Raw genomic sequence first — 24122 nt, forward strand, 5'->3', positions numbered from 1 at the left:
CTATGTATGCCATTGCATGGTAGGGTATCAAGGTGAGTCTATCAGAATAGGCCTGGTTAACTGTACAGAACTGATAGGGACCTGTGCATCATATATCCCAACAATGGGATCTGTCAAGCAATGACTGATACTAGCTATGTATGCCATTGCATGGTAGGGTATCAAGGTGAGTCTATCAGAATAGGCCAGGTTAACTGTACAGAACTGATAGGGACCTGTGCATCATCCGTATGCAACAATGGGAACTGTCAACCAATGACTGATACTAGCTATGTATGCCATTCCTTGATAGGTATCAAGGTGAGGACTGATTGGGACCTGTACATCATCTTTGGTGATTCAAATCAGGGTGGTTCAAAATGAAGTAAACTTAATATGTTTGTGACGCTTTTGTACGAAATCTTGAAGGAATCCGCTGTAAATGAAAATATCAGTGAAAAAAAGCAGATTCTGAACGTCTAAATAAAAAAAGTAATTCCTTCTAGATTTCATACAAAAGTGCCACAAACATGAGTTTACTTCATTTTGAATCAACCTGTATGCAACAATGGGATCTGTCAACCAATGCAATGACCTATACCTGCTAGCCACTGCCTCTTGGACATGTATCAAGGCATCAAAACTGATTGTGTACCTGCCAAACATAAAGATTTCACTTATGCTGGTTTCATACTTTCCTGCCGCGTGCCTCTTTGCCGCTCTGAAGATGATTTTACTTCACTGCACAGTCACACCAGAAATGCTAGCGGTGACCAGCGGCAAGCCGATATATCGATCACTCCACCGCTTTGCCGCAGCGGCATCACCACTGGGAGTTGTTGAATTCAAGTCAACTCGTAGCGGTGCCGCTCTGATGTATGAGAACAAAATACCATTTTGGAACGGTGCTGTGCGGCAAGAGTGGCTTTCAGAGTCATGCCGCTCTGCGGTGTGCCGCTCCGCTTGCAGACATGTGCAAGCGGCATGATGAAGCGTCACGCCGCTCAGCGGCAAGCGGCAGAAAGTATGAAACCAGCATTAGCCTGTCCCTGTTTGTTACTTTCCCAAACTGAAACAAATGGATTGTCCAGATTTCTGCAAATTTGTGAAGACAAAGAAAAGTTATTCAGATAAATGACATGCGTGTGTATGAAAGTCTTAATTCAAAACATCACCAATATCTAATCTGGAGTACACATTGAGAAAAAACCGAATTTTATCATATTTTATTTCTTTTTAGGGATCTACTGTGAGAGTGAGCTGGATGAGTGTCTATCATCCCCTTGTCAAAATAATGCAACTTGTGTAGATGCTGTTGCTGGTTACCAGTGTCTATGCCCTGTGCATTATGTAGGAGTCAATTGTGAACAAGTCAAGGATTACTGTGATGATCAGGTAAGCCGTTGGATTATAAATATTATTATTACCATATTCATTTCATTAACCGCCCAGGGTGCTTAGTCATTTTGGGTGGGCGCTTATTTTTCATATATGATTTATGTGTATAGATCAGGCCTTCTCAACTAGTTTATTTGAAGCGCCAACTGGAAAATTTCTGTGATCATGAAGTGCAAAAATGTTAAGGGCGCCTGAGGACTTTGTGAGTTAGAGCGGGCGCATAGCGGGTACGGTACAGTGATGAAGCTTTATTGGGGGTCCAGGGGGCAGCGCCCCGGAAGCTCCTGGATTTTAAGGTTTTTAAGCTCAGATTGAGTATTTTCACCTCTTTTTTGTTCAAGATTTATGTGAAAAAAATATTAAAATTACCGTGCGCCACTTAGTGCGCCACTGACTGACTCAAAGCGCCACAAGTGGCGCAAGGCCACTCAGTTGAGAAGGCCTGGTATAGATGGTTCTGTATTTGATAAATGATGTAATGATAGAGAATCCTGTGTTAGTAGAGTCGCTGGGTTGGTGCTTATAGGGGCATGGAACGAATACAGTATTTATTTTTTGCAGATAATTATAAGTTGGTTTTATCTATGGGATGTGTAGCTGTTTATTTTATACAGATCTTTGCTTGGTGCTGCATTCTTAACTTCAATAATTTCAGAGTCCCTATGATGGTAGCCATGGATGTTTTCTCATTGATACATAGAAACTGTAATATAGGGGTTTATTTATAGGCTTGAGGGCTTACAACAATCATGCCCGAAATCCTATGAATGAACCCTGTTCATACATTCCCCAAAATTCGGCGATTTATACTTAATTAAATAATAACAAGATGTAAAATTCTTCCTGTGTTTTTTTTTTCAACACAGAAATCGTCATGCTAAAGCAGCTGAGTATGAACGTTGTATATGCCCGGCTATTGACAAATCAGGCTTGCGGTTAGATAATAACACAAATGTATGAAAGAAAGTTCAGGCATGACACATAAACTATGTTTATATTGTTTCTTATATGTTTTTAACAGAATTGAGACTTTAACAACATACTAGGTAATCATTATGTATCTAACTATACTAACATGTATTCAATTTATTTATTCCCTTTCAGCCCTGTTTGAATGATGCAACCTGCAGCAGTAGTTTTGGAAGCTATACATGCACTTGTACGCCAGGATTCATGGACCAAAATTGCAGCACAGATATTGATGAATGCAGTAGCCAGCCATGCCTTAACAATGCAATGTGTGTGGATGGAATCAATGGATACAGGTAGTTGTCTATTCAAAATCAAAAACTTGCTTCATAACCTAGCTGAACTCTTGGCTACTTTAATAGTTAAGGGGGTACTACACCCCTCGATAAATTTGTGTCTATTTTTGCATTTTTCTCAAAAACTAATAACACAGTGGTAGTAAAAGTTATGTATATTATAGGGGCAAGGAATCCAATTACTATACTGGAATATCAGTGACCCACGACAAGCGGTTTGTTTTTTATGATAAGAAATAAGGTACCGCTAGGATGTACCTCATATCCTATCATATATACTGAACCGCTTGTCTTGAGTCACCGAAATTTCAGTGTAGTAATTGGATTCCTTGCCCCAATAATATACCTAACTTTTGTTACCAGTGTGTTATTCTTTTTTGAGAAAAATGAATAAATAGTCACACATTTATCGCAGGGCTGTAGTACCCCCTTAAGAGGTACTTCATGTGTATACCATATCAAACTTGCAGCACAGAAATTGGTGTTGCAGCATGTGTTGTTAAACATAGCGGATAACACAATGTTTGAACATTTTGACTCTGGCTTAAAACAAGCTTATACAGACCACAAAAGAAACCAAACATTAAAAAAACCTCAATTCCAAAAGCATATGTATGTGCAGGTATCCCACATGATACGATTGCATCATCATACGAACAGTCATATGCTGACGGAAAGCTTGGCCAGCCAAACTACACTCCAGTGGTAAGGTACATGTAGGCCCTTGCACGTCTCTGGCACCTGTGGGGTCGGCGGTTCAAAACTGCACCAGAGAAAAAAGTTTGTTCTTCTTCTTTCTTTCTTCCTTCCTTCTTTCCTTCCCCCTCACCCAAAAGTAACTGGGGCGTTAGGGTTAAGAACACCTTAATTTTCCTCCTATATGTGTATATTAACCCTAACTGTACCATGCACAGCCATGTGATGTGATTGCATCATCATGCGAACATTCATGTGGCCAGGTAGGCCTGTGCACATCTCTGACACCCAAGGCGTTGGTGGCTCAGAACTGCACCCGAGAAAAAAAGTTTTCTCTTTTTTCTCTTCTTTCTTTCTTCCTTCCTTCTTTCCTTCCCCTTGCCAAAAAGCAACTGGGGCGTTATGATTAATGTTCTCTGATTTGAGAGTAATGTTGCTTTGTTTGAAGATGTAAATTGTAAGTTTATATTCTATCTTCCAGATGTCGGTGTCAAACTGGATTTACTGGAACAAACTGCCAACTCAATATCAACGACTGTGATCCGAATCCTTGCCAAAATGGCGCCCTATGTTTAGATGGCATTAACGCATACAGCTGTATATGTCAACCTGGTTTCACTGAACCCGACTGCTCAATGAACGTAGATGAATGCATCTCGGCCCCTTGTATGAATGGTGGTAGGTGTGAAGATGGGATCAATGGATACTTGTGTCATTGTATTGCTGATCTCTTTGGAGGTAAGCTAATGAATATTCATGAGTGTGATGTAGCAAATATAGCTCTGCGTCTTGTATGAATGGTGGTATGTGTGAAAATGAGATCAATGGATATTTTGAATATGCATGAATGCAAGGCCATGAATAAACAAATTGTGGTAATGTACCAATATTTATGACTAAACTTTTTGACATATATAGTGTTACACACACCCTTGATTATGCGAGAAATGAGCTATTCCAGTTGAAATCCGTACATACCCCTATGGAAGACATGGCCTTAATCTCCCACACAGACTTAGTGTGTGAATTTCAAATGTAGTCACCTATTCAGGTAACCCCAGTTCAGTTGAAAATCACACTCCCTGTGTGGACAATTGAGGATAGAAGGTGTATGGATATTCAACCAAATATTTTATGTGTTACACTATAAATAAAGACTTTCGCAATGTAAAAGTTGAAAGTTAAAATTTGCTTTGGTAACATTTTTTGTCTTTTATCCGACAGGTATTCACTGTGAAATTCCCCTCAACAACTGCTCTTTCTACCCCTGTCTCAACAATGGAACATGCCATAATCTTGACAACACCTACGAATGCACATGCGCAGGACGCTACACCGGTCAAAACTGCCAAACCTATATACCATACTGCACCGACCACAACTGCACCAATGGTGCAACATGTCTGGAAGAATCTGACAGATTCTCATGTCAGTGTGCCAGGGGATTTGCAGGCAGGTCATGTGAGGTCAATGTTAATGATTGCGCAACAAGCAACTGTGCCAATAACTCAACGTGTGTGGATGGTGTGGATGAGTATACATGTGTTTGTATGGCAGGATTCCGAGGGTTTTTCTGTGAGGAAAATATTGATGAATGTCGTTCAAGTCCTTGTCTGAATAATGGCATCTGTTTGGATGATATAGATGGATACAGGTAAGTGGGCTATTCCAGTTAGAATCCATATGCCCCCTGAGGAAGACATGACCTTAATCTGAGGAAGACATGACCTTAATCTGAGGAAGACATGACCTTAATTTAAGTGGAGTTACCTGAATTGGTGACTCCATTTGAATTCTTCAATCTTCACCACCTGTGTGGGAGATTATTTGTCATGTCTTACATATAGGTGGTGTATGGATTTCAGCTGGAATAGATATCATATGTGATGCGATCAAGCAAAATCAGTCGGAACTCGCAAATATTAAATTTCCAGTTTCTTATAAGATAGTAAGAGGCATTTCCAAAGGTGCATTTTGCAGAAAACCCTATTGAAATTGAAAAACCTGTTCCAAAGATATGAGCAATTAAAGAGTTTCCAAAACAATAGGAAACAAAAGGAAATATATCCTTTGTTTGGCTATATCTCAAAATCGATATTTTCGAGTTCCGACTGATTTTGCTTGATCGCATCACATATGTTTGGTGCTACTGGGGTGATTGATAAGTTTGAGGCCTAAGGTAGAAGAAGATGAGCTATACTGATTTGACTGATATTCTGTGCAGTACAGAAAGTTTGAAGCAATTATCTTTTCTTGTTTTTTCTGAGATAATTATACATCAGTCAGCATTTCCTGAGAATTATTAATTTAGTTTCTTGTGTGGTAGTGGTGACTGGCTTTCTCAGACGGGGTCATCTTCATCAGCTATACTGATTTGACTGATATTCTGTGCAGTACAGAAAGTTTGAAGCAATTATCTTTTCTTGTTTTTTCTGAGATAAATTATACATCAGTCAGCATTTCCTGAGAATTATTAATTTAGTTTCTTGTGTGGTAGTGGTGACTGGCTTTCTCAGACGGGGTCATCTTCCAGGTTCTCCTTGCCACGTTTGAACTCTGCAGCCCCCTTCTGTAACATGATGTCCCAAGGGGGTATCCTCCTCAAGTGTGGCCACTTCCTTGTGTGCTTAAAAGCCATTGGGACTAAGGTAGCGAATGACACTTCACGATGGCTGTTTTTCCCCCATTTTTGCCCCTCAAGTCTCAACAGTTTTTTTTCAATTCTCAGAATCAGCAGGCTGTTGAGGTTTATTTATTTATCACAAACAGAAAAACAAAAAAGATAATTACTTCAGAATTTCAGTTAGTTTCATTTATTTATTTTCACTTGATTTCTTTAGTTGCCTGTGTCTTCCTGGTTTTACTGGTGATAGCTGCTACATCCAAATTGATGAATGCTTCAGCAACCCCTGTCTACATGGTGGCATCTGTGTGGATGAAATCAATGGGTATCACTGTGACTGTCCATTTGGTAAGTACATTACAACCCCTCTGTACATGGTGGCATCTGTGTGGATGAAATCAATGGGTATCACTGTGACTGTCCATTTGGTAAGTACATTACAACCCCTGTGTACATGGTGGCATCTGTGTGGATGAAATCAATGGGTATCACTGTGACTGTCCATTTGGTAAGTACATTACAACCCCTGTCTACATGGTGGCATCTGTGTGGATGAAATCAATGGGTATCACTGTGACTGTCCATTTGGTAAGTACATTACAACCCCTGTCTACCTGGTGGCATCTGTAGATGAAATCAATGGGTATCACTGAGACTGTCCATTTGGTAAGTACATTACAACCCCCGTCTACATAGTGGCATCTGTGTGGATGAAATCAATGGGTATCACTGTGACTGTCCATTTGGTAAGTACATTACAACCCCTGTCTACCTGGTGGCATCTGTAGATGAAATCAATGGGTATCACTGTGACTGTCCATTTGGTAAGTACATTACAACCCCTGTGTACATGGTGGCATCTGTGTGGATGAAATCAATGGGTATCACTGTGACTGTCCATTTGGTAAGTACATTACAACCCCTGTGTACATGGTGGCATCTGTGTGGATGAAATCAATGGGTATCACTGTGACTGTCCATTTGGTAAGTACATTACAACCCCCGTCTACATAGTGGCATCTGTGTGGATGAAATCAATGGGTATCACTGTGACTGTCCATTTGGTAAGTACATTACAACCCCTGTGTACATGGTGGCATCTGTGTGGATGAAATCAATGGGTATCACTGTGACTGTCCATTTGGTAAGTACATTACAACCCATGTCTACATGGTGGCATCTGTGTGGATGAAATCAATGGGTATCACTGTGACTGTCCATTTGGTAAGTACATTACAACCCCTGTCTACATGGTGGCATCTGTGTGGATGAAATCAATGGGTATCACTGTGACTGTCCATTTGGTAAGTACATTACAACCCTTGTCTACATAGTGGCATCTGTGTGGATGAAATCAATGGGTATCACTGTGACTGTCCATTTGGTAAGTACATTACAACCCTTGTCTTCATGGTGGCATCTGTGTGGATGAAATCAATGGGTATCACTGTGACTGTCCATTTGGTAAGTACATTACAACCCCTGTCTTCATGGTGGCATCTGTGTGGATGAAATCAATGGGTATCACTGTGACTGTCCATTTGGTAAGTACATTACAACCCCTGTCTTCATGGTGGCATCTGTGTGGATGAAATCAATGGGTATCACTGTGACTGTCCATTTGGTAAGTACATTACAACCCCTGTGTACATGGTGGCATCTGTGTGGATGAAATCAATGGGTATCACTGTGACTGTCCATTTGGTAAGTACATTACAACCCCTGTCTACATGGTGGCATCTGTGTGGATGAAATCAATGGGTATCACTGTGACTGTCCATTTGGTAAGTACATTACAACCCATGTCTACATGGTGGCATCTGTGTGGATGAAATCAATGGGTATCACTGTGACTGTCCATTTGGTAAGTACATTACAACCCCTGTCTACATGGTGGCATCTGTGTGGATGAAATCAATGGGTATCACTGTGACTGTCCATTTGGTAAGTACATTACAACCCCTGTCTACATGGTGGCATCTGTGTGGATGAAATCAATGGGTATCACTGTGACTGTCCATTTGGTAAGTACATTACAACCCCTGTCTACATAGTGGCATCTGTGTGGATGAAATCAATGGGTATCACTGAGACTGTCCATTTGGTAAGTACATTACAACCCCTGTCTACATGGTGGCATCTGTGTGGATGAAATCAACGGGTATCACTGTGACTGTCCATTTGGTAAGGACATTACAAGCCCTGTCTACATGGTGGCATCTGATTGCACAAACGACGCCTTAAACAAGGAATATCAAAAGGCAATCAAAAGAAAGCCATGTGTACATTAAGGGGGTACTACACCCATTGATTTTTTTTTTGCATTTTGTGAAGAAATTACAAAAAAAATGGGCAAAGTGGTATGCAAAATGAAGGGGCAAATCTTCTCGTTTTATTGGTGGCATCGGTATCAATGTAGCTTACATGCTTTTGAAGATAGAAGCCAAAAGGAGGTACATCACTGATGATTTAAATTCACTTCATTTTGGAAAGCTTACTATCAACGGATTTCGTTAAAATTTTAGATATGTGTTGCTAACACATTAGGGAAATAATGTTGATATGTAAAATGGGAATAAGTGGTCCCTGATTTCTTTTATGACTTCATGAACTTGGTGCTCCACAACTATCAAAAAAACGAACCGGTTAAAATGCTTCTATTTTCAATGTCGAGCTATATTTTGTATTTTGAACTTGCGACACTGTGTCACTGAAACTTAATTAAGCCATAGGTAACAGGTTACCACAACCACACTACAGCAATGTTGAAAAAGATTGTATTTTTGTCACCTATACCACCATATTAGGTAGTTTTCCGTAAGCTTCATTTTTTGTGATTTTGGTAACTATTTTATATTTATTTGCTCAATCCATCTCAACTAGGCAATCTAAATTGTACTCACCATTTACATCCCAAGGTATTTTAGTATATCCACCTCACACATTTCCATTATATATCCAGTAACAGACAAAATATCAAAATTGATGCCTCATTATGACATGTATGATATCACAGACTATCACATGTATTCCAAATTGATGCCTGAATTTGACCTGAACCAATTGACCTATAACCTGACCTTTGATGACCTTATAGCCTTTTTTAATCTCTTTTCCTAACAACATATTATAGAAGATACATACATGGTGTAGTATTAAATTGTCTATGTGGAAGAGATTAGGCCTATTTAATTTATTCAGTGTTATAATCAGTGAGTACAATGTGCTCATTTCTGTACATTTCTATAGATAGTATAACAAAGGATTTAATGTATTCTATTCATGTATTCTACCTGGACATGTTCAATAGAATAAATTATGGTTTGTTATGAAACACACATCTCAGTTACCAGGATACAGTAAACAAAAAAATATATAGGGCTAAAATGATTTTCTAAAATGGTTTAAAACCACTTTGTATGTAGAGATATTTTATAAGTTCAGGACATGAGATGATGAACATATAAATATACTTCATAAATTTGCAACAAAAAAAAGAAGATGGGTACTGATGAAAATCAGGGTATTATATCGCCTTAAAGCCTTAAGGTGGTACGAAAGGCAAAATCAAGTTGCTCTGGTTGAGATTAAAATAGACTTGTTGCAGAGAGATATGCAAAATAATCTTAATTCTAAAATTAGACCCAAATCGGACAAACGGTTTTTGAGATATTGCTGTTGAAAGATTCTTTGTATTCTATTGTTTTTTGCCAATATATTGATGAAGTTAATGAGGAAAATTGGCAAAATGTGCTCATTAATATTAATTTTTGCCAATATTTTGCCAATATTTTATGAATAAACCTTCATACTACTTTTACCTTTACAAATTTTGACCTGACACTTTGCCAATGTGTCTCTATGACCTAAGTATAATGCTAATTAATTATACAAATATGCTAATTAGATGTGCGGGAAAATCACATGTTAATGTTTTAGGCCATAGAAACACACTGGCAAAGTTTCATGTCAAAATCATATAAAATAAAAGTAGTATGAAGGTTTATTCATAAGATATTGGTATAATATTGGCAAACATGAATATTCATGAGCACATTTTGCCAATTTTCCTCATTAATTTCATCAACATATTGGCAAAAACAATAGAATACAAAGAAACTAAAAACATGTATATCTTGACAACCGTATGTCCGATTTCCTTCAAACAAAAACTATTTTGCTCAGTGTATTTAGCTTAACTTATTCAATCTATTCAAATGGTTCTAAATTTACTTTCTGTTTTCCAGAAACATCGTTTGAACCCCCTTAAAGGGTATTTTGTGATCCACAGCATCATCCTTCCAATTTTCTCAAAAAAAGTTGAGATTTTCATACCACTTGAAACCTCTGGCTACATAATGTTTATGTGGAAAAAAATTGTTGCAGATTAACTTGTTTAGCAAAAATATTGTCAAATTTGAATTACGTTCTGGTCCACCAGAATGAAATTACAACACATTATTTATGGAACAGTTTAACACACATAATCATGTGTAACTCGCAAACGCAAAAACGGAATCAACTGAAATTTTGGGAACTAGCTTTTTTCGTGGATATCTACTGAGTAGTGTTTGGTGAGTCTGAGTTGCACAAATGCAGCATAAATAGTATGTCTGCAATGGCGCTAGATTGAAAAACTGGGGGGACACCTGAACTTGCAGAAAATTTAAAAACAGGGGTCCGAACTCTATTGTGGTGGGTCCGGGACCCCAAAAAGCAACCTAGCGCTACCCAAATGATGATAACATTTTGTTCTTTATTCTTTGGCAGGTTTTAATGGAACCGATTGTTCTGTGGACATGGATCTATGTGCCGCTGATTACTGCCTAAACAACGCTACGGATTGCATAGAAATCAATGATGGTACAGACTACAGGTGCACCTGTGCATCAGGGTTTGCTGGCCATGACTGTGAAGTTAATCTTAACGAGTGTGGCTCATTTCCATGTCAGAATGGGGCACTGTGTGTTGATCAAATCAATGCATTCCAATGCTACTGTATCCCTGGTAAGTTTTTTGGTTTGTTTCCAGAAACACAATGGTCTGTTATAGCAGTCAAGCTAGCTCGATCAGTTGATAAGGCATTCATCTATGGTGTAAGAAGTTGCAAGTTTGAACCTTGGTGATGGTATAGTATGCTTTTGTGGCAAAATTGAGTTAGCTCAGGAGGGTGAGAGTTCATAGGGACAATGTCTTATATATTTGTGTACTAAAGTATATCGACACGTGAATAACATCATGTAGAAACAAAATGACCGCTAATCTGCCTATTGTCTAGACCTAGGCTACATCTTCCAGTTTTGTCAAGTGATTTCAGATGCCTACCCCGACATGCATTATTCCTGGTTAGCTTGAAATTCCCCTGGACAAGGAACTTACTGCTAATTGTCTCGTTGTAACCGGTACAAAACTCGGGGAGCTTATCCTGGCTGTGATTGTCGAATGTCTAGGATGTGCGCTTCTAAGCTGCAAAGTCCCTGATGAGTTGTTGTATAGATGAGTTGACCTATGATGTCACATGTTTACATTTAGACTGCCCTCTGTTGTCTCATGCCAGGCAAAATAACACAGGAGTGTCTATGGCAGACCACATAAATCTCTTCAAAATCCAACTTTTAAAAACCTTGGAAGTTTTGTGTTATACTATGTATAGCTTGATACATTTGTAAACAAGTTTGATAACATTTTTAGTAGTATTTGCTTTGAAATCAAAGTTAATGAAGAAAAATCAACTTCTTCCATGTAAACTATAGTGTTTTTTGCCTGGCAGTTTTGATCTCATACCAACAGAGGGCGTATCAAATATAAACACATGTCAACTCATCTATAGAATGAAGACATGACTTTAATCTTCCACATAGGGGGTGTAGATTTCAAATGGAATCAGCCAATCAGGTAACCCCATTTGAAATTCACACCCCCTGTGTGGAGATTAAGGTCCGGTCTTCCATAGGGGGTGTATGGATTTCAACTGGAATAGCCCAATATATGGAAAGGGTCATTACTCCATTTGGCTATTCCAGTTAAAATCCATACATCTCCTGTGGAAGACATGACCTTAATCTCCCACACAGAGAGTGTGAATTTCAAATGGAGTCACCTATTCAGTGTCGTCTGCTCCAAAATTTGCCTTTTCCTGTTCGAATCCATACACGTCCTATTGAAGACATGACCTTAATATCCCACATAAGGAGTGTGAATTTCAAATGAAGTCACCCATTCAGGTAACTCCATTTGAAATTTACACTCACCATGTGGGAGATTAAGGACATGTCTTCCAAAGGGGGAGTATGGATTTCAACGGGAATAGCCCAATATATGAAAAGGGTCAGTACTCCATTGGGCTGTTTTTATAGAAGACATGACCTTAATTTCCCACACAGGGAGTGTGAAGTCACCCATTTAGGTAACTCTATTTGAAATTTACACTCAATATGTGGAAGATGAATGTAATGTCATCTATAGTTAGTGTATGGATAGCCCATTTGCAGAAAGAACAGTTAGAGGTTAATAACTGCGCATCGGTTATTTGGAGGGCATTGTGAAAATCTAAACATTTTGCCTTTGGAACCGAGGAATATCCCTCCAAATAACCGATGCAAAGTTATTAACCTCATTCATAACTGTCACTTTCATCTCTTCACTTTACAAAATTTTCCTCAAAAATAAACAGTTTTTATGGTTTGTCTTTTCAAAAATCGATCAGGCTAAAACAGGCTGACCAATAACATTAGTGCGTATCACAATCTGTGCATATATGGTAGCGCGCAATCCAAATACGCGCGCGGAGGTTACTAATATTTACGCTGACAGTGCGGAGGTCCACTGTTGGTTATTAGTGACCGCGTTCGGTGTTTGCGTTTTGCCAAATAAATATAAATGATTGGATCGCATGTATCGCGTATAAATGAGGTTATGAATATAAATATAAACAACTCGTAAAGATTACATTTTATAATGCCAAGATTATTACGTTGTTCCTTCATGAATATTTTATTCTTTTAGGATACGTTGGCGAATTCTGCGAACTTGAAATCAATGAGTGTTACGGTGATCCATGTTTTAATAATGCCACTTGCATCGACGCTGTTAACAATTTTACATGTGTGTGTATGCCCGGGTTTACTGGTATACTTTGCGAGATAAATATCAATGATTGCGAGACGGCGGACTGTGAGAATGGAGCAACTTGTGTGGACTTGATCAACGATTACAGATGTGAATGCATGCCAGGTAGGACGAAACAAGTTGATTGGGGGAAACCATGATCTTCACAGTATAATGATTTGCCATTCTGTGGACAGTGCCTTAAAAACCGAAACAGAAAGGCCCGCAAATAAACCAAAATCACCGGTCATACTGGTTAACGATTAGGATAACAAATATATATGACCAGTGATTTTGGTTTTTTTCATGGGTCTTACTTCAATTTGTTTGAGGCACTGTCCACATATTGTAGCTTGAAATAACATTACGCATAATAGGAATAAAGAGCTCAAGATACATTAGCTATAAAATCAAGTATTATGGGATCAATTTGAGCTAGCATCCTTTTTTTAGTATGGTTCAAATAAGGTTATGTCCCAAATTTCAGTTGATTCGGATGTTTAAAGTAGGCCTATTGAGCATAATTGCATATTACTGTACCCCATAGGCAGGGACAGGCGATTTGCGCGGAACTTTTTTTCCGCGCAATTGGCTATTTTTTTCCCTATGGGCAGGTATACATGATTTGCACTGAAAAAAGAGTTCCGCGCAATTCCGCGCAATTTGCAATTTTTTTCCGCGCAAATCGCCTGTCCCTGCCCATAGGCCACTGTTATAATGGGTTATACCATTTAAAATCCACAGTACCCCTGTGGAGTATTTTAGAAATATCTTCCACTGGTGGAGTATGAATTTCAAGTGGAATGAACATGTTTGGCAGCTCCATTTGAATTTCATACACCCAACTAGAAAGATTAAACCTGATTCTTCCACAGAGGGAGGGTGAGTTTCAAATGGAGCTGGCTAATGTTAACTTTCCATTTGAAATTCATACTCCTGGGGAAGATATTTCCAAAATCTTCTACAGGCATGGTTTCAAATGGAATAGCCCAATTTCAGTGTGTCGTCAGACAATGTCTTTAAACATTTTTTTTTAAAACGCAGTGATTTCTAGTGCGCTATGCAAAGGCACAACGCCTAAACATTGATCCACAAGCCTCGGCACACTTTACAGATGACTAAATCTGCAAGAAAGGCTACATACACAATTCTTATTCAATGGGTGCGCCTTGTAAAGAATTCACGTAATTTGATTGGTTTTATGGTGTATAGTATCTCACAATAGTTGATAGTGATATTAGTCAGGGCGCGCGCCGCCACGCAAAGGCGGCACGCTTGTTGCTCCTCAATGATCGCTAGCGATAATGCGTTACGTAATACACGTCGCGAGAACTAAGAACGCGATTCGGCGGCTTAGATGCTCGTGATGGTTTCGTTCATTTAAAACAACAGGGATGTCCTCACAAAAGTAACTTTATTTTTTTCTGAAAAAAGACATTTTTTCTCGCAAAAATTACATTAAAACTGAATAAGAATGAGAATAAAAGATAGGATTTTGTCTTTTGCCTATCCAATATCGTGTCATAATGGATGGGGTGGCCAATATTTTTATCGTAGTGGATACCGGCTGCGCCGGCATACACTACTCAAAAAAGACAAAATCCTATCTTTTATTCTCTAAACATTATACGGTCCTAGGTTTCTAATAGTATTAATTTTTATTTGAGTAAGTGGGGTGATGAAACAGTGGACCACAAAGTGCCCATTTTAACAGTTTATGAAAAACTTGCACACAGAGACGGAGAAATACTGCAAGTTTGAAAAAAAGTTAGACCTGCTCTTACTGTCATTTATTTCTCAACAGGATTTGCTGGCAGAAACTGTTCAGACGACATCAACGAGTGTCTTTCAAACCCTTGTCTTACTGCCGCCACAGAGAGATGTATAGACGGAATTAACAACTATACATGCGAGTGCTTAGCGGGATATAGAGGGCGCCGATGTGATATTGACGTGGATGAGTGTGAAATGCACGGGTGTCTGAATGGGGCGAGTTGTATTGATGACATCAATGGATATAGGTATATTGGATTTTTTATTTTGTAGAACTAAACTTGCTTTGTATGAAAAATGTCTGCTGTAACTTCTCAATAAAGGACAATAATGTTAAGTGCCCCCTTCTGATGACCTACTTAAGTGCCCTGGGTGCTAATTAGGTTTACAGAATTGCCAAATCTTGCTATAGTTTGATCAGCTCGTAATCGGCGGGCATTGTTAGGCTTTTACCATTACGCCGAAAAGTAGACCCATGTTGAGAGTGATATAGTTGATCTGCCTGGTCTGTATTTTTCGTGTTAAAGAAAGTAGACAAAGTATAGGACTTAAATTAATCATTTTTAATACTTCTGGTGAGATGTCACAAGGCAATTCTCCAAATGAAATATATTGATATTAATCCGCGATGTTATAAGGCTCGCCGATTACGAGATGATCAAACTATAGCTGTCTTTTGATTTCATTCAAGCACACGTTGTATTTACTCTTTACTCTTTCGAAAAAGAATTCTTGTATGCAGGTGTTTAGCTGTTCAGATTCAAAATTTACCAGTCTTAAATTCTACCTATTTGAACTTTTAAATTCTATTTTGACTCTAGTTTTTAGTAAGGTTCTTCAGCAGTCTGCTGATTTGGCTCTGTTTACAGCGTAAACATGGAAGTAACGTTCTGATTGGCTAATTGAATCACATCATAATCACATCAGGGCCTCATTCGCAGTAATCAGAAAGAGTAGTCAGACACTGCTGAAGGACCTTGCTGAATACTATAATATTATGTTACTTATATAAATATTCATGGTGGTCTGATGAAGTATGATGGTATCACACGCAACATAGCATTGCTAAAAATAATTAAGTCCAGAATTTTGATTTAATTACTTGATGACTGAGAACAATAAACAATTTACTCTAATATTATGTTACTTGTATAAATATTATTCATATTTTACAGATGTGTTTGTGCCAATGGGTTCACCGGAGATTTCTGCCAAACCAATATCAACGAGTGTGCGTCCAGTCCATGTGGCCCTGGAACCTGTATAGACCTAGTCAATTCCTACATATGCATTTGCCCCTCTAATGGATTTCCATATGATGGCAACTGCACTCTGCTCCCACCTTGTGAGTCTCACCCCTGTCAGAATAATGGAACATGCTTGAACAGCGCCACCAGTTACGCATACATGTGTGAATGTGCGCCTGGATTTGAAGGCGTAAACTGTGAATTGGGTATCGATGATTGTAGTGTGAATAACATCATGTGTCAAAATGGAGGCACATGTGTAGATTTATTCATGGATTATACCTGCTCATGCGCAGCAGGATTTTCAGGTGAATTTTGCGAAGAGGATATTGACGATTGCGCTCAACACGAATGCATGATGGGAAGTACGTGCCAAGATGGCGTTGCCTCGTACACATGCATATGCAATCCAGGCTTAGTCGGTGTGTACTGTAATTTAACGGCAACTAACTGCAACCAGGATCCTTGTGTTAATGGCGCAACATGCTTAGAAGTTCCAGGGACTCGCAATACAGAAATTGTACCTGAGCTAGACGTTACATTCCTCTGTCGATGCACCTCTGGGTACAAAGGGGAGTACTGTCACATAGAGGTTGATGAGTGCGTATCATCCCCGTGCCAGAGTGGTGGCATTTGTCATGACAGACTTGATGGATATACTTGCGAATGCTCACTTGGATACAATGGAACAAACTGCGAAATCAATATCGACGACTGTCCAAATAACCAGTGTGCTGAGGAGTCGATTTGCATCGATGGAGTCAATTCCTATACGTGTCGATGTCAGCCTGGATATGAAGGGTCTCTATGCGAGCAAGAAATGAATGAATGTGCTTCAGGTCCGTGCAATCCGCAAACAAGTTTGTGCGTTGATTTTGTGAATCGATACGAGTGTTTCTGTTTGAATGGTTGGATGGGAGTGGAGTGTGATATAAATATTGATGATTGCAGCGGTGAGCCTTGTTTAAACAACGGTACATGTTTGGATGGAGTTGCTGAATTTGACTGCGTTTGTGCACCAGGATTCAATGGTACACTATGTGAGGTATGTATTCTATGTTAGATTGGGAAAACAAATGCAATATAATCTCTGAGGCAGAATTAAAAAGACCAGTTTGCATCTCACATCACTGTCAATCTACCTCCTCAGGAGTACAGTAAAACTATCTAAAATTTCCTTAAGGGATCTATAATGAGCGTTTATTGCGTTTCAGCAGTATTTTTTGTGGGACATGAGAGCACCTCAGACCTATCGAATTGCATTCTGAATACTGATATGTCTTTCTGATATCAAATAATTTTCATTTTTGAAAATCACAATATAATACAAATTTTATGACAAATTATAAAATTTGATATTTTTCACATTTTGATATATAACAGTCCTCGAAGTAAATTATATAAATCTAATGATATATTCTTAAAGTGTATGTAGCTGGGAGGAAAAGCCGACGGTCAATTGAAAATTTTGACCTTTCATATTGAAGATATGGATTTTTTTACAAAAAGACCTAATTTTTTGTGTGTTTTGGGAAAAAAATCCATATCTTCAATACGAAAGGTCAAAATTTTCAATTGATCGTCGGCTTTTCATCCCACCTACATACACTTTAAGTATAAATCATCAGATTTATAAAGTTTACTTTAGTACTGTTAAATATCAAAAATATCAAATTTCAATGATTTGCCATAAAATGTGTATTAAATTGCGAATTTCAAAAAATCAAAATTATTTGATATCAGAAGGACATTCTTCGTATTCAGAATGCAATTCGATATGTCTGATGTGCTCTAATAAATACTGTCCAAACGTTCATACCCCTTCCCTTAAACAAAATACTGTTTTTCTTGTAAAGGGCAGTATGTTGAGAAGCTGGCTCAAAAAATATGAGACAAGAAAGTTGTAACAAAAGCGAGTTGTTTATTTAGTGGGCCATTTATTTGGACGAATAAGTTCACAATTGTAGAGGCATCATTGCCTGTAAGCAAACAAAATATGTGTCATTGGGCTGTTCCATTTAAAATCCACACTACCCCTGTGGAAGATTATGGTAAATATCTTCCACAGGGGGAGTATGTTTTTTATATGTATTCCCCCTGTATTATGGCTTTCTCTATATTTTCCACAACTGGAATGAGTATTTTAAGTGGAAGTTACCCAATTGTCTATTCTATTCGAAACTTATACTCCCTCTGTGGAAGATATTAACTAAATCTTCCACATGGGTAGTGTGGATTTTAAATGGAATAGCCCATCGGTAGTGTGTTAAACTATTATGTATATGTATGATTAATCAGTATATGTTATCTTTATACAGAATAACATCAATGAATGTGAGTCTGATCCGTGCCAGAACCGTGCTATTTGTATAGATGAGGTTAATGGCTACCAATGCTACTGTACTCCAGGATATGTAGGTGAGTTCAGAGTAGTGAATCAAGTCCGTATCAGGGCTGTGCTTTTGCTGTAGCTAATCCGTGCCAGAACCGTGCTATCTGTATAGATGAGGTTAATGGCTACCAATGCTACTGTACTCCAGGATATGTAGGTGAGTTCAGAGTAGTGAATCAAGTCCGTATCAGGGCTGTGCTATTGCTGTAGCTAATCCGTGCCAGAACCGTGCTATCTGTATAGATGAGGTTAATGGCTACCAATGCTACTGTACTCCAGGATATGTAGGTGAGTTCAGAGTAGTGAATCAAGTCCGTATCAGGGCTGTGCTATTGCTGTAGCTAATCCGTACCAGAACCGTGCTATTTGTATAGATGAGATTAATGGCTACCAATGCTACTGTACTCCAGGATATGTAGGTGAGTTCAGAGTAGTGAATCAAGTCCGTATCAGGGCTGTGCTTTTGCTGTAGCTAATCCGTGCCAGAACCGTGCTATCTGTATAGACGAGGTTAATGGCTACCAATGCTACTGTACTCCAGGATATGTAGGTGAGTTCAGAGTAGTAAATCGAGTCCGTATCAGGGCTGTGCTATTGCTGTAGCTAATCCGTGCCAGAACCGTGCTATCTGTATAGATGAGGTTAATGGCTACCAATGCTACTGTACTCCAGGATATGTAGGTGAGTTCAGAGTAGTGAATCAAGTCCATATCAGGGCTGTGCTATTGCTGTAGCTAATCCGTGCCAGAACCGTGCTATTTGTATAGATGAGATTAATGGCTACCAATGCTACTGTACTCCAGGATATGTAGGTGAGTTCAGAGTAGTGAAGCAAGTCCGTATCAGGGCTGTGCTATTGCTGTAGCTCGGATCAATACTGTACTCCTGGATGTATGTATGGGATTTATCTGAAATAGCACTGCAAAGATTTGCCTAATAACACATATGGGCTCCCTTGACATAACTGAATTTTAGGTTCAAACTAAAAGTATACCCTCCCATAAAAAATTCCACCAGCAAATAAGGGTACGGACCCTTAATTCTTGTTGGGATTTTCAGGGGAGGAAGCTTTCTATTAGTGTATGAATTTACAACAAGGCAAAGGACCCCATGTGTGCCATTAGGCGTATCTTTGCGGTCTACAATTTGAACAGCATTTGACTTGAGTCCACGATTATGCTGGTAGAGAGTGGGCACCAATTGGAGATGCCAGTGCTCCACTTTGAAACATATGAAGCACCAGAATCTGAAATATTTGAATTTTATAAATTGCAGGTGATCACTGTGAACTTGAAGTTGATGAGTGTTCCTCACACCCCTGTCTGCGAAATGGCACTTGTCATGACTTCGTCAACAGGTAAACCCATATCCTAACTCTAACCCTAAGCAAACCTTACTAAACCTAGCAACATTATGCCTTATATGTAAGAAAAATAATTATCAAGCATGAATCACATGGTTTTATTTAAAACAAACTCATGTTGACCACAAAAACGAATAAAAACATCCATCTCTCAACACATGATAAATTGTTGAGTGCAATAACGTCCCAGTAATACAATGAAGGCTGACGACGATTGAGCACAAATAACCATTACAAAATTGCACTTAGACAATTTTGGCGTGGGAATTTTGAACATCGCGTGTTGAGAGCTAACTGTTTTTATGGTCAATATGAGTTTGTTTTAAATAAAACCATGTGATTTATGCTTGATAACTATTTTTCTAACATATAAGGCATAATGTTGCTAGGTTTAGTATGGTTTGCTATCATCATTATTTATCTTCAAATCTATTCAGTGAGTATAATTATGAGCAATAGCTCAATTGAGTTGATTTCTTGTTAAGAATTTGCTTCTTCTGTAACTGTAACAGTAAGCCTTTTTGAAGAATGGCAGACACAATAGCAGGGTAGTAAAGTTTTTGAATTTCCTGGAAAATACCAAAGGCTTTACCCAAACTGAACAGCACCCATCTATCGTGTCTGCAATTCTTCAAGAAGGCTTATACTTTCTGTGCACAGTTTCACATACTATAATTTCTTATGTTATTATCTTAATCAACAGTTTCATATGTGAGTGTCCGTCCCCATACCGAGGTGACGACTGCTCGTTAACACCCTGTGAAACCTATCCATGTGAGAATGAAGGCAACTGTACTGATATGATAGATAACCCTCTGGTACCTGATGGGTTCCTGTGCTACTGTGAACCTGGATATACAGGTAGGAGGAGAATTGCTGTGTGTTACAATTTTGCTGCCATATTTAGACTTAACAAATTTGAAGCCAGTTAACATTCCACCACATAGATATGCTGGACCAAACACCAAAATGTTCAACAAGATTTTTCATTAGAACAAGTACACATATTATGCTGAGTCCTAATTGCTAAGATTTTGCATTATAGATAAAACAGTACATGTGTGTAAAATAGGCCTGTTATCGACTGTCGTATGTGTCGTATTATCGTTGATGTGACCCTAAATCCGACATGTCAAAATAAATTGTCCTTTTTCGACACTTTACGACACATATCAAAAAGAAAAAAAAAGAAATTTCCATGTTATTTTGTCCGAATAAGCTTACCGTACGATCATGTTTTCAGCGGAAAGTCAAAAAGTTGACCCGAACCCGGAATTAGAACAATCCAGGAAGTATGTTTACACCAGAAGTCGGCAATCGTAACTCATATCGGCATGATTTTAAGCTTATCTATTGACGTTTTTCAGCATTTTTAAATCTCATTACGAGTTTCGACACGTGTCGATTGCACGGTATTTTTTTTTTTTCCGACGAAGTGTTGAATTAGAAATCATGTGTCGATAACAAGCCTAGTGTAAAGTCACTATGGATCGCACACATACAATCAGTCTGAGGTTCCACGCTATCCCCTTAAAGTGTAGTATCTTGTGCATATAAAAAAGTATGCCTTTGGTAACTTTCTTGCAAATTTACAATTCAAAAATTTCAGAAATGTAAATTTTCATTACCATATTTGGAATCGACATTAAAAAATGCATTAAAATGAGTACAAACAAGCCTAGATGATAGATGGGAAAATATCTCAAAACTTTTTATGTTGAAGCCTATACGCCGTAGAAGTGACGTCATAATCGGATTACCTACCATAGCAATAGATGAATACAATTTTTGAATGTACCGCCCTGCACTACAAGCAGATTGCACTCATCACCTGTGTATGTCAGCAAACATAGATTGAATACAATACCGCTCTTTTCAAAGATACTTGTCTTACAGGTGCGAGTGATCAGCCTTTCTTTGACATCTATGGTTCAATGCATCGGTATACCGCGTGAACGTTGTAGTGCAGGATGGTATAGTCGAAATTGTATTCATCTATTGCTATGGTAGTTAACCCGATTAACTACGTCACTTCTACGGCGTATATGGCTAGAATGATGAGCATTAAAATTACAACTTCATTTCTTTCCGCAGGTCAGCGGTGTGAAATCAATATAGATGACTGTCCAACTGTCAATACATGCTGCGGACATGGATTCTGCATAGATGGGATTGACTCCTATGAATGCCTATGTGAACCAGGATGGGACGGCCCTGAGTGTTGTAAACCTATAGATGACTGTCTGGTGAACTTGTGTCAGGTAATTTAACCCTATGATAACTACCTGCCGATTGGCCAAAAAGAATTTTTCATTATCAATTGACCCAATCAGCAACATTGTTAGAATAATTTCACCACACAAAAAAAATTGCGGTGAATTATTTACAAAGCTACATTCTGATTGGTGATTAAAGTGAAAATATCAGGTAATTGACCAATCAGAGGCAATGTTAGATCGGCAGTTAGATCGGTGGTGTGTATCAACAAAGATATCTAAATAATGTGCTATTACAGTTGAAATCCATACCCCCCTATGGATGACATGACCTTAACTTCCACACAGGGGGTGTGAATTTCAAATGGGGCTACCTGAGTATGTTACGCCATTTGAAATCTACATGTCTACACCCCCTGAGTGGGAGATTAAGGTTGTGTCTTGCATATATAGGGGGTGTATGGGTTTCAAATGGAGTCACCCATTTAGGTAACCCCATTTGAAATTCACACCCCCTGTGTGGAAGACTACGAATATGTCTTCCATAGGGGGTGTATGGATTTCAACTGGAATAGCGCTTTTGGTTTGTTGTGAATTCATCCTGCTATAGTTTAATCAGTGCCAGTAGGCCTCAAAACTGTGTGGATTGATATTAATGAGGGTGTATAATTGTCCATTTATAGTGCATATAATATGAAAGGTCAGGTTTGGGTAAATTAGGGGCATGCATTTTTCTCAAAATGGCAATTTTTGAGTTACATTGTTTTGCCATATCAGGGCCCATACTGATTAAACTTTATAACCTGCTTAATTCCCATGTGACAGTCTGTATACATTAATTTCTATTCATATGTTTGACCCTGTTCACATTAGAAAATTTTCTTCTTTCGACGAACCTCGAACGAAGATTAAAAATCGTTTTTTCCTAATGTGTACGCACTTTTCTTCCTTCGACGAAGATTAAAATTGCTTCGTTCAACGAAGCTAGTCAACGAAGCTAAAAAAAGTTGTTTTGACAAAGGAATACTTTGTTCGATGAAGCTAATTTTGTAATGTGTACGCTCGCTTCGTTCGACGAAGGTAAGTGATCATGTGACAAGTGGCCCTCGCCGGCTTTAATAATAGCCAGGCGTTAATAGCTTTGTTAATTTTCATGAATTGTGTATAGTGCAATGTCTTTGTTCGATCTTCGTTCAGCGTATGCATGCTTAATTAGTTAATGAAGATTAACTTATCTTCGTCGAATGAAGAAATTTTCTAATGTGAACAGGGTCTTTGTTGATCATTCACTCATCTTGCTATAATTATCAGTGGCGTAGCAAGGGTGGGTGGGGGTACATGGCCCTGGACGCTGAATCCCCTGGTTAAAAAGATTTTGGTCAACAAATTGCGTTGAAATTGTTTGATCCCTACTCCCCCCCCCCTTTTTTTTTTAGATTATCAAGCACACTGGGTAATACAAATTGGGGTCAAATATAAACAATTTTAGTGGGTAAATTTCTTTTACAAGTTTGGGGCGCCATTCTGTATCCTTGCCCCGGGCGCCACATCCCCTATCAACGCCACTGATAATTATAGCCAGCACACCATCCATTGTAAAGCTGCTATCATTATTGTTCAGAGTTCCAGTCCATGGAAGTGATCACGACTACATACATACTTAAGCACAATGAACTTGCACAAAACACCCATGCATGTAGAGCATATGATTGTGTACATGGGCAATGGGGTAGTCCAGTTGAAATCTGTACACCCCCTATGAAAGACTTGACCCTAATCTCACACACGGGAGGAGCAGATTTTAAATTAAGTCACCCAATCCATTTGAAATTCTTATTCAGGTGTGCGAGACTAAGGTCACATCCTCCATAGGGGGTGTATTGATTTGAACTAGAATAGTCCAATCCGATCTGGTACACGCGGAATTGCACGTCATGCACAATGCATAGCAAATAACAGTGAACAATCATGAAAACAGTAGCAGTTATTTTCTTTGTATTTTATTTTGCACCTTTATTTTCTTTCTCAGATCTTTATTCTTGTTCTTATTTGTGATGTCAAAT

General features: G+C 38.6%; 1 protein-coding gene across 1 annotated transcript in view; it reads left to right on the forward strand.

The window, feature by feature from the left end:
• Nucleotides 1-104: 104 nt before the first annotated feature.
• LOC140161981 (uncharacterized) overlaps nucleotides 105-24122 on the forward strand; it is a gene marked incomplete at its 3' end in the record, with an annotated part of 39169 nt that continues 15151 nt past the window's right edge. The window contains exons 1-15 of the mRNA XM_072185273.1: nucleotides 105-166; nucleotides 1220-1374; nucleotides 2482-2642; nucleotides 3820-4076; nucleotides 4563-4992; nucleotides 6179-6309; nucleotides 8071-8145; nucleotides 10732-10968; nucleotides 12967-13194; nucleotides 14873-15089; nucleotides 16017-17133; nucleotides 18407-18506; nucleotides 19756-19837; nucleotides 20547-20704; nucleotides 21938-22104. Of these exons, the coding sequence (XP_072041374.1) occupies nucleotides 121-166; nucleotides 1220-1374; nucleotides 2482-2642; nucleotides 3820-4076; nucleotides 4563-4992; nucleotides 6179-6309; nucleotides 8071-8145; nucleotides 10732-10968; nucleotides 12967-13194; nucleotides 14873-15089; nucleotides 16017-17133; nucleotides 18407-18506; nucleotides 19756-19837; nucleotides 20547-20704; nucleotides 21938-22104 (3561 nt within the window). The remainder of the gene's footprint in view (nucleotides 167-1219; nucleotides 1375-2481; nucleotides 2643-3819; nucleotides 4077-4562; nucleotides 4993-6178; nucleotides 6310-8070; nucleotides 8146-10731; nucleotides 10969-12966; nucleotides 13195-14872; nucleotides 15090-16016; nucleotides 17134-18406; nucleotides 18507-19755; nucleotides 19838-20546; nucleotides 20705-21937; nucleotides 22105-24122) is intronic.

The sequence above is a fragment of the Amphiura filiformis genome, chromosome 10, assembly GCF_039555335.1.
Source record: "Amphiura filiformis chromosome 10, Afil_fr2py, whole genome shotgun sequence".
In the NCBI taxonomy this organism is placed as follows: Eukaryota; Metazoa; Echinodermata; class Ophiuroidea; order Amphilepidida; family Amphiuridae; genus Amphiura; species Amphiura filiformis.